General features: G+C 44.3%; 1 protein-coding gene across 1 annotated transcript; it reads left to right on the top strand.

Moving 5' to 3' along the window:
• Positions 1–221: 221 nt before the first annotated feature.
• Positions 222–1,861, top strand: ING1 (inhibitor of growth family, member 1). The gene has a single exon (XM_010287157.1). It carries the CDS (start codon positions 294–296, stop codon positions 924–926), a length of 633 nt encoding a protein of 210 aa, XP_010285459.1. The 5' UTR covers positions 222–293; the 3' UTR covers positions 927–1,861.
• The last annotated feature ends 16,043 nt before the right edge of the window (positions 1,862–17,904 follow it).

Consider the following 17,904-nt stretch of genomic DNA (forward strand, 5'->3'; position numbering starts at 1 on the left):
CTAAATCAGCATTTGCATTCTATTCCTGTGGGACTGACTAGAACAAAAGTAATCCACTGGAGTCATGAGCCACTTGTCAGATACCAGCTTCAGGGGATCTGTCTTTGATCAGCTTTATGCGCTACAAAAAGGTGTTGCTGCATGGAAGGAGCAATATGGGAAGGCTTTGTTTTGCCATTTTCTCTGACAAAAATATTTACAGTTCATATTTCTTCCTTGCAGAGATTCTGAAGGACTTGGATGATTACTATGAAAAATTTAAACGAGAGACAGATGCTGTACAGAAGAGAAGAATGTTGCACTGCATACAGAGAGCCTTGATTCGGAGTCAGGAACTGGGGGACGAGAAGATCCAAATCGTCAGTCAGATGGTGGAGCTTGTTGAGAACAGAACCAGGCAAGTGGACAGCCATGTGGAACTCTTTGAGACTTGTCAAGAGACTAATGATACCACTGGAAACAGCGGGAAAGCCAGCCAGGATAAGTCAAAGAATGAGACAATCGCACAGGCTGAAAAGCCCAACAATAAGAGATCGAGGCGGCAACGAAATAATGAGAATCGAGAAAATGCTTCAAATAATCATGATCATGATGACATCACCTCAGGAACTCCAAAGGAGAAGAAAGCAAAAACGTCCAAGAAGAAGAAACGATCCAAGGCCAAAGCAGAGAGGGAAGCTTCTCCCCCAGACCTTCCTATTGACCCTAATGAGCCAACATACTGCTTGTGCAACCAAGTCTCCTATGGAGAAATGATAGGATGCGATAATGATGAGTGCCCCATTGAGTGGTTTCACTTTTCCTGCGTGGGACTCAATCATAAACCAAAGGGCAAATGGTACTGCCCCAAATGTAGAGGAGAAAATGAGAAAACTATGGACAAGGCATTGGAGAAATCTAAAAAAGAAAGGGCCTACAACAGGTAGTTTGTAGACTTTTCGTAGCAAAGAAAAACAAAACCACCAAACCAGTGTATTTATTGTCAGCATCACCTTTGTTGAGGTGAAAGGATTGTAAAATGTATATTTTTAAAGGAGGTTTAAAACTGAACCATTCCTGTTCTAGGGACGGCAATAAGCAATTTTGATTTTTCATTTGGTAAACTGTAACAAGAACGTGGTCTGTGGACCAATGTATTCCGAAAGTAAAGTTATAAGAGTTTAAACTGAATATTTGGGGGGCGGGGGTGTCCTTAAAAGATAAATTAATACTTTTTTTTCTTTCTTTCCAGTGCTGGTAGCACTCTACCCATTAAAGTTTTGATGACAAATATCTCTGAAATGTAATTTCGTTTTCTTTACTGAAGAATGTTATTTACCTTTTGAGCAAGATTGTTAAATAGTTTAGCCATCTGGTTGTATCTGAATAAAGCTGCAATCCATTACAAATGTAACTTCTTTCGGTGATCAGCAGTGCAAGAGCAAACAAAAAGAGGGTAAAATTTGGTTCCTGCTACAAAGTGTCAGTATAACAGTTCAATAGCAAATGTTTAAATAGTCTTAGAGGATTATTTTTAAAAAGAAAAAAAGTTATTGGTTAAATTTTACACAACAAATATTTTATATGCTGGCCAAGTACCACAAGGGCCATTTTAAAATGATTGAATAAGTTTTATATTTAACCAGGAAGTGGTTTAGTAACGAGACTTAACATAAATGAAGCTTTATACTGTCACAGATAGTAGTGTAGCAATCCTTAATTTGTTTAAGTTGTATAAATGTACATTTTTAAGTGGAGTTGCACTTACTGTATTATACTTGGAAATGCAGCCAAATGCCATTGTGTAACCAATGTGCATTTCCTGCTGTATGTATGAAAATTGTACAGCTGTGATACTAAGAAATAAATGAAACAACTTTGACAGTTTGCTGCTTTAGCAATCATGTTTAATGAACATTGATCTAGTTTTAAAAAAAAAAAAAAAATTTGTCTTAAACCTCAGCAGCTCCAGCAAGCTGCTGTTAGGAAGCCTGAAACTGTTGTAGTGGTAACCAAATTATAGTTCTGATAACAAATCTTTGTACAGCGTATGACCAGCAAGGTCACAGGAGAACCAAAATAGCATTTAATTTTCCATCCAACTCTACTATTTGTGCTTGCAGTCACTCCCAGACCTGTACATTTATCTAAAAATTAGTAGTATAGAGCCGGTCTCATTGCAGTTGTTTTCATGCTTTTATGCTATGGGTATAAAAGATTCCATGTTTCTTATCAGCAGAAAGATCTTTTGCGTTACAGTGTTTTCAAAGCATTATTGCAGCCGTTCCAGAGTAGGTAGGCGTTTTCATTTTTCATGGTCACCTCCTACAAAAATACGATAGCTGTGACCAAGGTGCTCTGCATGAGATTACCTATCCAGATCCTCTGCCGCTGAGCTTTACAGTGAAGCTTGGTCAGACCGTCTACTTCACCTGTGTGGCTGGAGAGGCCGACGTTCTGGCTGAGCTGGTTTTGTCTCCTCATCCCCCTGCGGGCCTTCACTGCAAGTGGGAAGGCGATGGTGATGGGACCTATGGTAAGAGAGGCTGTGGAAGTGAAGGCTGTGAAATCTGTCAGGGTCAGGCAGGAGTCTCGTAAGAGTACAGGAGGCTGGGGTTGGGCTGGTTTGGGTTTTGGTTTGTGGTTGTTTTGTTTTTTTGTTTGTTTTTTTTTGAAACACAACATTCTCTGAAAATTTGTCATTGTGTTGTTTTGCTTCCTGTACAGTGAAACCATACCACTGAAGCGATGCTGCTTTTTCCTGCAATGTATTCCAGCAGGTCCTTCTGTTGGAAGCAGGGGAGATAAGGTTTTGGATCCTGTTGAAGGGGCTCAGGGTTTTCTAGAGATGTACTGCCAAGCCCAAAGAAGCGCTGCATCCCCTTGCATGGACATTCCCCGCCAGGCAGACATACAGTGACAAGGGGAAGCCTTGTTTTACTTCTAAATAGGTACACTAAGTGCATGTGTGTTTGTATTTCTAGTCACTACGGACTGCCAAATTGCACCGAGCCATCTTTGCCCTGGGCAAATGGCCACTCCGAATCACGTCGCCTGCTCCTGAGGTGGTTTAGGGTTGGTGTGTAATTTCTCTGCTCTCTTACCCTTCTCTTTTCTTTCTAAAGCCTTCTCGCTTTCCATTCTCTCTACACCCTTACCGATCTTTTTCTGCTCCTCCCTGCCTCCGCTGGCTGTTGTTGTGGCTAGCCCTGACGTTTCTGGTCTTTTCTGCCTCAGCCATTCCATTGTCCTCCCACCAGCCTACTCTGAGAACATTAATACTTAGGAGGATTGTACTTATGAAACCCCAGTGAAACTTTATGCAGGAACTAGTGCGGACACAGTGTCGAACGTAGCCTTTTTCATGAGATGTCCTGCGTTGGTTCTGCGGGGCATCTTGAATGTGAAAAACCAGAAGAAAACGACAAAGGTGCAAAGGAGTACAGTAAGAAAGTTCAACTAAAGATGGATTGGTGTGTGTATATATATATATGTGTATATATAGGTATGTACACCAATCCATATATATATACTGCCCTTTAATTTATTTCCAGCTACTGAAGGCTTGCTGTGGTCTCCCATATTGCAGTCTTTTGCAAAAGACAGCTGCTGATCTGCCAAGCAGCTTGGACTTAACATCTCTTTCTGTGTTTTGGCAAGACTTGTCTTATCTTCCCAGCTCATGCTGTTAACAGGCTGCAACATCGTTTTGCTGCTTGACCCCAAGGGTTGACTGGACTGTCACAGTACCGTTTGACAGGTCTAGTTTCAGTTGATGGACACAACTAATTACTTTAGTTAGATGTGAGGGACTCTGCTGTGGCACGAAGCTCTTTGTTGGTGGAAGTGGAGCCATCGCATGTTATACTGACGGACTGCCAGGCATGGATACTGTGTGAACTCTTGTTCTGTCTTTGGTATATTGTCTAAAATGCTGTCTTTCTTTACAAATCCTCCTTTCTTAGTTGTCTGCAGTGAGTTCAATCGTCACAAGAAACTGCCATCTTCTGAGACAATTTTTGTTATTTCTGCATGAACAGATCAGCTAATTTGCAAGCTGGAAGCTTTGCAAGCTTCCTTACGCTGCCCAGCAGGGTGACAGTGCTGTGATTTGGGGAGATTGTCTGCAGGTTTGAGAAAACTAGTGATAGAATAAGAGGAAATGGGCTCAAGTTGCACCAGGGGAGGTTTAAACTTGACGTTAGGAAAAATTTCTTTACTGAAAGAGTGGTCAAGCATTGGAACAGGCTGACCAGGGAGGTGGTGGAGTCACCATCACTGGAAGTGTTCAAAAAACATGTAGATGTGGCACTTCGGGACACAGTTTAGTGGGCATGGTGGTGTTGGGTTGAAGGTTGGACTTGATCTTAAAGGTCGTGTCCCACCTTAATGATTCTATGAAAATATCTGAATCTCTTGGTGACCCTTTCCCTCTGAGGCTGCCAGCAAAAGGCTCGAGTGAGAGGGAAGCTCTTCTAGGCGCTGGGCTAAGGCTTCTGATTCATTTCTCCCAGGCTAGTGAGCACCTACCAGGTATGATAGCACCCATACAGTAGAGAAAAACCAACAGGTGTTTGTTGAGGAGGAAGTCACAGCAGCAGCAATGGCAAACTCCTCGCTGAAAATGTTCAGGTGGATGTAATCACTGCCAGTCTGTGATCGATGTCACAGGCAAGTCCATACTGTGTTGCTGAATCCTTCAGGCAATTAGATAAAGTCCTTTGCACTACTGAAGAGTGCTGTTTCGACACTCAAGTCATGGTTGCTGCCAGCAGACCTTACAGCTGAGTCGTCCCCATCCTCAGATGGCCCATCTGTTCTGCAGTAGGGCAGCTGGCAGTGAAGAGCTGGTGCTGAAGGCATGAGTCGGAGGTAAAAGGCGGCAGCGAGGGAGCCCTTTGGGTGCTATGTCAGCTCCAACTGCAACACGTTCCCAGCGAGACGGAGAGAGAGAACCACCGTGAGCCTGAAACAGCAGAGCAAAGCATCAGTTTCAACCGTTGCATCACCTGAAAGCATCCCAATTAAGCAAAACTACTGTCTCCATTAAGCAGCAGCAACCCTGGCCATGTGTATCATTGGGCTTAAATAGGTTTCTTACTAATTAAGCACAGTTGCTGATTAACTGTGTCCTAATTTTGTGGAGCGTGCAGAATAAATACAATTGAATCAGCTCCACCAATCTCATTTTTTGGTAGGGTATTTTTAGTTAATCTTTTGAATTGTAATAAAAATGCGAGAGCGAGACTCAATGTTGTGAACTGTTTCACAGAATATAATACTAATAAGGTTTTCTGTAATAGAAATGCTTCAAAACAAATTTGAATATCCTTGGAGTGCATTCTGTTGCTGTAGTTAAACTTATCGTCCTCATGGCCTATTTGATCAGCGTACGTAAAAAAACCAATCCTTGTGCTAGCCACAGCTCAAAAGAGCTAATAATTTATTGCTTCTGAGTATCAAAAATAGTGCGAGCATTCAATGTAATGTCAAAAAATAATCAAGCGAATAGTGCTTCACGCAGCTTCTTACTCTCCCAGATATTATGGATATATGGACATATTCCCAGATACATGAAGTCCCAAATGTGACAAGGAGGAAGGAATGGCGCAGTAAAGAGCACCAGAGCAAATGAAATATGCATAGGAAGAGCTGAGAGACAGTGTTAAGGTTTTCTCCTGAGTTCAGGATGCCTCGGTTACTTCACCCAGTAAGCATTTATTGTTGTCAGTAGTCAGAAAAAGTCAAGGTACCTCTGCCCCTTCTCACAGCAGGGGACCTGCGTCGGTGACCAGGACAGGAGTGTGGAGGGCTGGTGGCTCTTCCCCAGTTGCAGGCTCCTGCTTGTCGGCGGGTGAAGCCTGATGACTGGGTTAAATTGATCCTCCAGTTCACTTTATAAACAGCTTCGCCAACGGTGGTTACCATCCCTCGCCTCGGCGCGTGTTGCTGGCCCCTCTGCAGGACCTCTCTGCTCTTGCAGCTCCACTGGAAGAAGATGAAAGGTGGCTGCTACCAAATTTTTAAAAACAGGTAGCAACATTTAAATTTCCAGCTCTTGAGAAGCATTAAGTAAACATCGTGGCTTAACCTCCTTGAGAAGGACTGCTGGCTTTGCTGTCCTCTCCGAAATAGCTTGGTAGTTCAGCGAACCATTTTTAAAGACTTTGTATACTATCCATCTGACATAAGGTCATGAATTCTCAGATGCTGCAGTAGCAAAGAGCGTGGAAGTAATCCTGGTCCAATAGATGGACAATCTGTAGAAGTCAAAATTCCTGTCAGTTGTTGGGGTGAAAACCTAACTTCTATCCAAACTTTAGTTAACTAGTGAAGAAGGAAGAAGAAACTGCGTCTGAAATGGCAGAATTCCTTGCAAGTAATTTAAGCTTATATACGGCTGCTGTATGCACCGTGCGCCTGTGCACTGAGTCTATCCCCCAGAAAAGTTTCAAGGCAATTTCTCAGATTTCTTATCAAATGTAGTCCTATGGATATTGGCAGTAACGTTCATTTTTAAGCTGCTTTGAGCTGTTACTTTTATTTTCAATGGCTTACTTTAATAACCAGCCGTCAGCCAAGACAAGGGCTGGAAGGGGCTCTGCAGGAGCTGCAGAAGATGCAGGCAGTAGGTGACTTCACACTGGTGGTACATCAGTTGTCCGCGCGGGCGCTGGCTGACGTGGGCCTGAACTTCTGCTTCGTGCTTTGGGGAAAGGATCACGATGCAGAGAAAATGGAGCGATCTCTTGCATTTGGCTTGCTGACAAGTCACGTAAGGCTCTAAGAGATCGACCTATCTAGGGCTGGTAACTCAGCATCGTAAAAAAAAATATACGTATATTTAAAAAAAAAGTACATCTTTCAAGTGTATTCAAGTAAAACTTGGGTAAGATAGATAGAATTACCTTTATATTCTCACTCTGTGGCAGAATTAATGCAATTAATTCTTCCCTCAGTGCTATACATCCTGAAGGCCGTCATCATACAATATATTTCACCAGTTTGATTTTTTTTTTCAAAATAAATATTTTTTTTTTAAAAAAAGGTTTTTAGTGATAAGGATGAGAAACCCAAGTGAATTGTGCATAAATGATTTACCTGCATACAGAAAGAAATGTTTTGCTATGTTAATTAAAAGATATGTATCAGGGGACTTTTCTTTCTGCCAGCCTCCACTCTTCTTGAGATTTGCATGGTTTCGTCTGAAATAAAATGCTCCATTCTCACAATAGCTTCTTCAGTCTTATAACTTTGGGAACAGACAATTTATTGAGAGCCATATCAGTAAAAGATGAATTGTTAGATGCATGTTCCACATGGTGATTTTATTCAATAACTAAAAGATTAAGGGCAATTCTTTCAGAAAAGTCCCCTGAGTTTGAATGCTTTAGTTTGTAAGTGTCCCTGGAGGACATTGCAAGTAGAAGGAAATGAATGTAACATGTCTTAAACTTTGATCAAGTCTAATCTATGGTCACGGTTACTTGAAAACTTTGATCGTGATCATATCATTTTGGCATAGTGTCACCACAGAACAGAAATATTGTTTGGATGCCCTCATTTTGCATTTCCGTGCTTTATCAGGATTTGATTTATTTTATGTTTTGTCTCAATTTTTTAGCTGCGGAACCTACTGTGCTTGGATTGGAGACAGCTTCAAGAAGACAAAAATATATTTTTAAATGGTAGTTACTGATGCTGCTCTCAATCTTTGTTATCCACACTCAATATATAATTTTTTTTCTGGGAATACAGAAGGTGTCGTGAGAGCTCCCTGATGCTGAGCCCTTAGAATCAATACAAAGAAACCTTTATGAAAGGGAGAGAGGGACTTGTGAAGAGTGGAAGTAAGGCTACAATACCAAGGTAAACCGCTGGACTTCGATATCAAAAAAGTAATCCTTCCTGGGCCATAAAAGATTTAAAGGAGTTCTATCTAAATAGCTTCGAGGGAAATAGAGCATCAAATTTCCTGAAAAGATAAACACAAAGTATGTGGCACTTCTGCACTTCTGCTAGTTTTGATGAAAGGACTGGAGGCTGTTCTGTGCAGACACGGTAGTAAAATTTTGCAAAGCTAGAACTGTGTCATGCTGTACGGGAGAATATTGAAGAACTGTTAGAAGTGGGTTACCAAGGTGTCGTATCACCCGTAGATGCTATTTCACAGAAGGCACCGCTGGCCAGGAGGTAGCAGCCATCTCCGCAGAGGTTTCAAGGGAAGCTGAAGAACCTTCTTTGTATAAGCCAGAGGCCAAGGGTCCACATACTGCAGAAGCAGGCAAAATTGTGTTTGCCCTCACCTCACTGCCAAGCCATATCTAAGCAAGTTTCTCAAAAAAGCACAAATACTAACTTCCATGAGTAAACCGTTAGTATTTTCTATAGGTAACTGAGGTAAATGTCAGATACTCGTATTTCAGGAAATATTTCAGGCATTAAGTGGAGAGCTCTGTTACCTAATGCTGCTAGTGTATAAAAGGTCAAAACAAAGGAACTTCTGGAGGACTAGTTGAAAAGGTTTGGACCAAAGTTCAGGAAGAACAGAGGTATTTTTATTTGTAAAACTGATGTAAATCTTATTTTAATTGTTTCATCTAACTTTAGGAGGGTTCATTGCCTCATCCTTTTCTAATGTGGGGCTTTTTAGATCAATTTCTTGCTTGAAGTGAAAACTAGAGCCACAGACTCAGATATGCCATCAGGGCAGGTTGCTCCTTTGTATGCTGGACCTTCAGCTGGTCTTTCTGGACAGCAGAGATTCCCTCCAGTGAAAATACAGGTCCCTGCTCCGTATCAAGCAGCTGCTGGAGGCTGTTCTATTAGTATCTTGCACACACTGGTCAACAAAGCTTTTTGTCCCTGGGGTCTCTGTACTTACTCTTACAGAAACCACCCAGGACACCTCCTTCTGGCAGGTAGGCAGGGATCGCGCACACGCTCCTTTTTGCACTCGGGAGGGGTGTAACACGCATGGTGAGTGGATGTGTTTCATTCTCTGCAATATACCGAACGAATCCTTGAAAGCTCATATATCTCTTACCTTCGTATATCTCCTTAGCTGTCAGTTGCTTCCAGTGGACAGTCTGTGGACTGGGAAATCCTGTACATGCTTGCAGGACAAGGTGGCAGTCGTAACGACAGAGCCACTTCCTGACCAGCACTGCTGGGACTTGGACAGGCTTTAGGGGTCAGGGTTGGGTTTCTGCTATCGGTACGGAAAGGATTGCTGTAGGATTGGGATTCCCAGCAGCCAGCTGTCTGAAGGGAACTTCCCTTCACAGGGATATGAGCGTTTCTCATTCCATCCCCCCTAAATAATTTTACGTATACTGGGATGATCAAGAAGATGACCACAGGACAGAGGTGAAAGGACTGTACATAACTTATGCCAGCTGTGCGGATGACTGCTTGTATGTAGCATGATTTGGAAAATGTTGTCATGTAGGGTTGTCTGAAAAAAAAGCCAAAAGGACAATTTGGGGAACTATGGGCATGTCAGTCTCACTTCAGTCCCTGGGAAAATCATGGAGCGAGTCCCCTTGGAGCACATTTCTGGGCACGTGAAGGTGAATGAGAGCCCGTGGCTCCAGAAGTCCACGGGGAAACACCTGCTAACTCTTATTTCAGGTGTAAGAATCCACTGAAGCATTGGAGACAAGCTTGTCACTTCATGCGTTGGGATCAGCGCTACAAAGAAAAAGTGAATAAGCAGAGTAACCCTATTAACCCATCCTTAACCGATCCTGACACAAGTTTACAGCTCTGGAGTCTTGCAGACTTGTGATTTTTTTTTTTTTTTTCTTTTGGAAGAAGGTATTCCATGTTGATTTCTTTTCTGTCAAAGGCAAACAGGTGAAAATATATCACCAGCTTTCCTAAACCTTTTCCTTAATCAGGGTGCAGGAGAGAGGAGTCCCTGGATTACATAATTCAGCTGAAGAATTATGCTTTGGTTTTGCTGTGCCTCAGGTAAATTCCCAGCTCCCCACATCTTGTTTATGATCAATTTTAGACAAATTCAAAACCTGACATCTATTCTTGGCTGCTGTTTTTTTATGACTACTTTAGCACCTGGATATGAACAGAGTTGTTTGAAATCTCACAGTGGTAAGAAAAAGGTTGATGCTGAAACACTCCACAATTCTGACTTTCCTAAATAAGCTTCTGTAGCAACGGGATTTTATGAACTTAACTGTCCATGGGACAGGAGCAATGTGGAACTTGTCTTTTTTGGGGTGGTGTTACCTTAATTGCAATTTTCTTTCTATATGTCCTGTAACTGAGGAAATGGGAAATTGGCAGTGAAGATTCCGTATTTATCAGAAAGGAAGATGAATTTTTTGATGAAAAGGATGAGAAATAACAGTATAAAACTGTGCACAAGCCTATATTGTGGGTCAGGACTTGGTGCCTCTGCCACCTTGTCCCCTTGCAAGGTGTGAACTCCCAAGCTGGTATGGCCATATGTGCTGCCGCTGTGATGTCTGGAGGTGTGCAGCTGGACACAGCAGCGGTACCACACCTACCCAAACTACATTGATGTTACAGGCTCTGGGGAGAAATGAAGCTTTTCCTACAGAGCTGAACCTGGTCCAAGAGACATATATGGGATGTCAACTGCCCCAGTGCACAGACTTCATGTCACAGAATCACAGAATCACAGCATCATTAAGGATGGAAAAGACCTTTAAGATCTTCAAGTCCAACTGCTAACCCAACACCACCATGCCCACAAAACCATGTCCCAAAGTGCCATGTCTACACATTTTTTGAACACTTCCAGTGATGGTGACTCCACCACCTCCCTGGGCAGCCTGTGCCAATGCTTGACCACTCTCTCAGTGAAGAATTTTTTCCTGATATCCAATCTAAACCTCCCCTGGCGCAACTTGAGACCATTTCCTCTTGTCCTATCACTAGTTACTTGGGAGAAGAGACCAACACCCACCACAACACCCAACACCAACACCCAACCACAACACGCTTTCAGGAAGTTGCAGAGAGCGATAAGGTCTCCTCTCAGCCTCCTCTTCTCCAGACTGAACAACCCCAGTTCCCTCAGCTGCTCCTCATAAGACTTGTGCTCCAGACCCATCACCAGCTTTGTTTTCCTTCTCTGGACACGCTCCAGCACCTCAGCGTCCTTCTTGTAGTGAGGGGCCCAAAACTGAACACAGGATTCAAGCTGCGGCCTCACCAGTGCCGAGTACAGGGGCACGATCACTTCCCTACTCCTGCTGGCCACACTATTTCTGATACAGGCCCGGACACCGTTGGCCTTCTTGGCCACCTGGGCACACTGCCGGCTCATGTTCAGCCGGCTGTCAACCAGCACCCCCAGGTCCCTTTCCGCCGGGCCGCTCTCCAGCCACCCCTCCCCAAGCCTGCAGCGTTGCATGCAGAGCCCTCCTACCCTCCAGCATATCAACACTCGCACCCAACTTGGTGTCATCTGCAGACTTACTGACTGAGCACTCGATCCCCTCATCCAGATCATTGATAAAGATACTAAACAAGACCGACCCCAGAACCGAGCCCTGGGGAACACCGCTTGTGATCGGACGTGTCCTGGGACCTCGACATGAAAGAATCAAGCACTGACCATGTATGGCCACAGTTGTGTGCCAAAGTGTATATGAGAAGGTGTGTGGGAAGGTCCCACACAACAGGTTTGCTGACCCACACCACAAGTAAGTTTGGGACTGTTTTGGGAAAATGTCCTCTGCAGCAGGCTGCTGCTGAACATTATCCCTTTCTTGCTTCAGGATCCCAGAGCAGGGAGGTACAAGTGGCTGCCAGAGTCGTGGAGCAGGAGAAGGGCACTTTGATCGTGTTTCAAAAATAGTAGCTGCGAGCCTTGTGGGGTGGCATGAGCCAAGGATCGAATCTGCAAGTCCCTAACTCCTTGTATGCCCCGGGAGGTCATGGGTCAGGGTGCTCCAGAGGGCCATGGGGGCCTGCCCAGCCCCAGAGGACATGCAGTCCATCAGCGGGTATTTTTTCTTGATCGTGGTGGCGTGCCTGTGAAACCACAGTTCATCAATTTGCTGCAATTAATCTGCTTTATGCTAATAGCGAGGTGTTTCTGCAACTTATGAATTTATTTAGCCCAAAGCAAGACTAGCCAGTCCTCTTGCATGTACTGGAAGCCTACTGTAAGAAGCAAGGGTGAAAATGAGCATAAACGAACCCAAGGAACAGGTGCTGCTGTAGAACTGGGAATTGGGACTAAACTGTCATTCACATGCATAAGCACAATTCCCAGATTTCGTATCTCATGTCTCTATCTACATGCACGTGTCTTATCACCCAGTCCATGCCCTCCTTCCCATCCTGCTGCGCCCAATTCTGCTGTCAGATGAACCCCTACAGCTTTTACCAAAGCCAGCTGGAATTTCAAATATGTTTCACGTGCTATTTTAGGTTGGTAAGTCTTGTTTTCACAAGATCCAGTACCACTGGGGATTCGTTTTGTTGTAATAGTGGGTCTTGATTTTTCCTAAGGTTTCCCTGACGTGTTTGTGGCCAGGCTTTTATGGGATCGGACACATTAAATTACTTCATAGGGTTCCCTCTGTTGAAGGCATGCGCGGAACGAAGCTGGGGGTGTTGTTTAGTCTCTGTGAGCCTTTAACGAGGCGCAGCCTTGAGGGAAGGAACGAAATAATCACGAAAGAAACACAACTACTCGACCTTGAGTGCATTATCCTAATTAACATACAATTAGCATATCAGAAACCTGCCCCTGGGCGGGGGAAGCCCCCTCCTCACGGCGCGTGCCTAGGAAAAAAGACGGATGCTGGGAACGAGGCCGGTGAGCGCCACTGGGAATACGTGTGACGGAGCCAACTTTTACAAAATACAGACAACTGTGCTCGACGCGTAGAAATGCTTCCCGTGAGTGCGCTGAGGCGTGCCGGCTTCGTGGGGCTACCACCTAGCACCCAGCTCTGCGCAGGTTTGGAATAAAAGCAAGTATCTCGGCTCTGTGTGTTTTTCGGCTCCCTGCACTCCGGGTGGAGGAACCCATCTTTGGGACAACGGTTTCGGCGACCCAGGTGGGACCGCCGTAGGACCTTGCCCGGATTGTCTTGCCGACCCCGACAGCGGGGAATCGGAGCGGACAGGACTCCAGCGCCCACCGACCTGTTGATCGGGGACTCCCCCGGATCTCCCCCGAGGTCGGGGTGACGAGTCACTCAAGGGCACAACGCCTGAAAAGAGCTATTTGCACAGGGCGAAAGGGGTGTGAATCCTCGGATTGGTGAGTATTAAAATTTAATTATTTTCATGGAAAAGGTAAAAAAGTCGCATGCGCATAAGTCGCCCAGAGACGCCGGCGAGGGGTGCCTTAATTGACCGGTGGGGTCAGAGCCGAGGGCGCACAGGGGTATGTTCTCGACACGCTGAAGCTTGGTAGTGGGGGGGGCCTTGCCCAATGTGAGAACCAGGTATAGGTGTAGGTAATAATTGGCAAAATGGGCTCGAACCAATCCATGATTCTTCCCTGTAGCCCTTTGGGGTGTATTTTGAAGCACTGGAATAAATTTGGGGGAGATCCGGTGGCTAAGATGAAAAGATATTGTAATCAATGGTGGCCAAATTACAAATTGGATGATGATGAGGTCTGGCCAGAAAATGGATTGGTGAATTATAATACCATATTATAATTGATGCTTATCCGTTTTGCTGCCAGATAAGGAAATGGGATGAGGTACCTTATGTTGATGCCTTTATGACTCTGTGCAGAAATCCTGATATTCAGAAAAAATGTAAATTAGCAGCTGACTTGGCGATGTGTACAGCTTCTGATAAGAAGAAAAGAAGTGGCTCTAATATGGGCCGTGATGGTAAGAAAACTGTAGAGGGAGAAGAGCAGGAGGATGTGCAACTTGTCAGTCCCAACGGCCCCACCGTCACGTAGAAGTAGTGCGGGACAATCACCGGTTGATTCTAGTTCACAGCCGAGCAGTGAGGATTTCAGCCCTGTTTCCAGTCGAACTCAAGGGCACACTCAGCCCGAGCCAGTTGCTCAGGCTCCTTTAAGACAAGCGGTGGGACCGGAGGGATCGCCGATTTTCGTGCATGTTCCATTTACTACCTCTGACCTGTTAAACTGGAAACAATCTGTTGGTTTGTATAGAGAAAATCCTGAAGGAATACATCGGGTTTTAGAGACTATCATACTGACTCACAATCCTAATTGGGGAGATGTGCAAACATTGTTAAATTCGTTCTTTACGGCAGAGGGAAAAAAAAGGATAATTCGAAAAGCCAGGGAGGAAGGAGAAAAAAGAAATGTCCACAAGGAACCTGGGAGCTATTTGCCTACGAGGAGAGATCCAGAGTGGGATCCTCATAGGGCGGGGGGAAGGTCCTACTGAAGCAGTACCAACAGCTAATATTATATAGGGTCCGTCACGGAGTACCAAAGCTGAAAAATGTGTCCAAACGACATGAAGTGAGACAAGGCCCTGATGAGAATCCATTGGCCTTTTACGAGAGATTATGTGAAGTAGCCAGAAAATGGGCGGACTTGAATCCAGATGATGAGGCAAATCAGAGGATGTTCAATATGTTGTTCATTGGGCAGTCGACCCAGGATATAAAGAGAAAACTGCAAAAGGTTGAGGGGGCTGGTGGAATGTCGATTCCACGATTCGTAGGAATAGCATATAACGTGTGTAACAATCGGGATGAGAGAGAAAAGAAAGAAAAACAGGGCAGAATGAGGTTGCAGGCATCTTTGCTAGCAGCAGCAATAAATGGAAACGATACCAGAGGAAAGGGTAGAGGGAAGAGGGGACACACTGCCATAATACAGGGGAGAGGCCCACAAAACCGAACCCCTCCAGGACCAAATCAGTGTGCGGCCCGTAGGCGGGAAGGGCACTGGAAGAACGAATGCCCAAACCGAAGAAGGTCAGAGGAACAAGATCACGCAGGAATTGTTAATCTTATCATGTCAGAAGATTCAGATAATGAATGAAGAGGACCGGGGGAAAACATGAAAGTCTCCCCAGCCGATCCCCGGGTTCCAGTTAAGCTGGGGAATGAGACCATAGTTCTTTTAGTTGATAGTTTGGGGCCACTCATTCAGTAGTTACTCGCTGTAAAGGACCTTTAAGTAAAGTAACTATACTTATTGTTGGGGCAACGGGGAAAAAGAACCTCAAGGCCACTTCTACAGCCTATGGAATGCACAACTGGGGGAACCAAATTAATTCATGAGTTTCTATATATGCCAGATTGCCCCCTACCCCTATTAGGACGAGATTTGTTATGTAAATTGAATGCACAAGTAACCTTTTCTGAAAATGCTGTACGGCTCCATATCCCACCTGAAACGGCTTGGAGAGCTCAGATCTACTTGCTGACAGAGAAAAGATTGAGAAGAGTCTGAAGACAATATCCTGAACGCTGTATCGAATGCGGTAATTCCCCTGATGTGGGCTTCAAAAAACCCAGGTAAAGCAAAAAACGTGAGTCCGATTAAGATGGAATTGAAAGAGGGGGCGACACCAGTGAGAGTGCATCAATACCCTATAAGATTGGAAACTCGAAGAAGCCTCGAACCTCTGGAAAAGATTGAGAAGAGTCTGAAGACAATATCCTGAACGCTGTATCGAATGCGGTAATTCCCCTGATGTGGGCTTCAAAAAACCCAGGTAAAGCAAAAAACGTGAGTCCGATTAAGATGGAATTGAAAGAGGGGGCGACACCAGTGAGAGTGCATCAATACCCTATAAGATTGGAAACTCGAAGAAGCCTCGAACCTCTGATAAATAACTTTATACAAAATGGGCTGCTCAGGGAATGTCAATCTGAATATAATACACCTATCTTACCAGTGAGGAAGCCTCACTCCCAGGAATACCAACTGGTGCAGGATTTAAGAGCTATAAATCAGATAACCAAAGATATACATCCTACAGTGCCTAACCCTTATACCCTATTGACATCTCTATCAGCGAACCATGCCTATTTCACTGTGTTAGATTTAAAAGATGCTTTTTTCTGCATTCCAGTAGAAGAACGAAGCCAAACACTCTTCGCCTTTGAGTGGGAGAACCCGACCACTGGAAGAAAAGGACAATTATGTTGGACTGTTCTTCCCCAGGGATTTAAAAATAGTCCCACTTTGTTTGGTGAAGTATTGGCCAAAGAATTAGAACAATGGCGAATTAATAATAATGATGTTACTCTCTTACAGTATGTGGTTGACATCTTGATTGGAGCTGACACTGAACAAGTTTGTACAGAAGCTATGGTAAGCCTGCTAAACTTTCTGGGAATGGCTGGATATTGGGTCTCAAAGAAAAAAAGCCCAAATTGTAAGGAAAGAAGTCCGATTCCTCGGCTTTAATATATCAAAAGGACAACGAGCATTAGGGGAAGAGAGGAAAGAGGCTATATGCTGAATGGCAGTACCCAAGACAAAAAAGCAGTTACGGGGATTTCTAGGAATGGCTGGATTCTGCCGAATATGGGTCCCCAATTTTGGGCTCATAGCCAAACCCTTATACGCAGCCACAAAAGGACATGGGGAGCTGTTAGAATGGACTCCAGAGTGCCCCAGCAGTTTTGATGAAATCAGAAGAAAATTAATGGAAGCCCCAGCCTTAGGTCTCCCTGATCTGACAAAACCTTTTCAGCTGTATGTACATGAGAGACAACAAGTGGCTTCGGGGGTAATGACTCAGACGCTTGGAAGCTGGAAAAGGCCGGTAGCCTATTTTTCAAAGCAATTGGATGAAGTGATTAAGGGCTGGCCAGCTTGTCTTTGGGCTGTAGGCGCCACTGTGCTCTGCCGAATATGGGTCCCCAATTTTGGGCTCATAGCCAAACCCTTATACGCAGCCACAAAAGGACATGGGGAGCTGTTAGAATGGACTCCAGAGTGCCCCAGCAGTTTTGATGAAATCAGAAGAAAATTAATGGAAGCCCCAGCCTTAGGTCTCCCTGATCTGACAAAACCTTTTCAGCTGTATGTACATGAGAGACAACAAGTGGCTTCGGGGGTAATGACTCAGACGCTTGGAAGCTGGAAAAGGCAGGTAGCCTATTTTTCAAAGCAATTGGATGAAGTGATTAAGGGCTGGCCAGCTTGTCTTTGGGCTGTAGCCGCCACTGTGCTGTTAATTCAAGAAGTCCGGAAGCTCACCTTGGGACAACCAGTAACAGTACTAGTCCCGCATGCAGTGGTTGCTATCTTGAACCAAAAAGGACGCCACTGGATTTCTCCAAACTGATTAGCCAGATTCCAGGCTTCATTAATCGACCAAGAAGATGTCACCCTAAGTGTAGTATCAGCTCTAAACCCAGCCACTTTATTGCCAATGGCAGAACAAGAACCTTTACAACGTGACTGTTTAGCAACTATCAAATATGTTTATGTGAGTAGGCCAGACCTGAGAGATGAGGCACTGAAGAACGCAGATTTAGAATTATTTACAGATGGCAGCAGCTTTATATGGAATGGAGAAAGAAAGGCTGGATATGCAGTGGTTACCTTATGGGAGGAAATAGAGGCCAAAACTTTACCCCCTAACACCTCAGCACGAAAAGCTGAAATAGTTGCTCTAACAAGAGCACTGGAAATTGGAAAAAATCAAAGAATCAATATATACACAGACTCTAAGTATGCCTTTGGGGTTGTTCACGCTCATGGAGCTATTTGGAGAGAACGTGGACTATTAAATTCTCAAGGGAGAGGTATAAAATATAGGCAAGAGACCTTAAATTTGCTTCAGGCTGTATTAGAACCAAAAGAAGCGGCAATAATTCACTGTAAAGCTCATCAAAAAGGGCAAGGAGAAATAATCCGGGGAAACAACAGAGCTGATTTAGCGGCAAAAAGCGCTGCCTTACATGAGAAAATAATCGGAGCTTTAATACCCAGCAGAAAGCTTAATATAA

Source organism: Phaethon lepturus, unplaced genomic scaffold (genome assembly GCF_000687285.1).
Source record: "Phaethon lepturus isolate BGI_N335 unplaced genomic scaffold, ASM68728v1 scaffold965, whole genome shotgun sequence".
NCBI classification, from domain to species: Eukaryota; Metazoa; Chordata; class Aves; order Phaethontiformes; family Phaethontidae; genus Phaethon; species Phaethon lepturus.

What these genes read in the sequence shown, in the direction of transcription:
- ING1 (XM_010287157.1), top strand. Translation starts at nt 294, where the DNA reads ATGTTGCACTGCATACAGAGAGCCTTGATTCGGAGTCAGGAACTGGGG.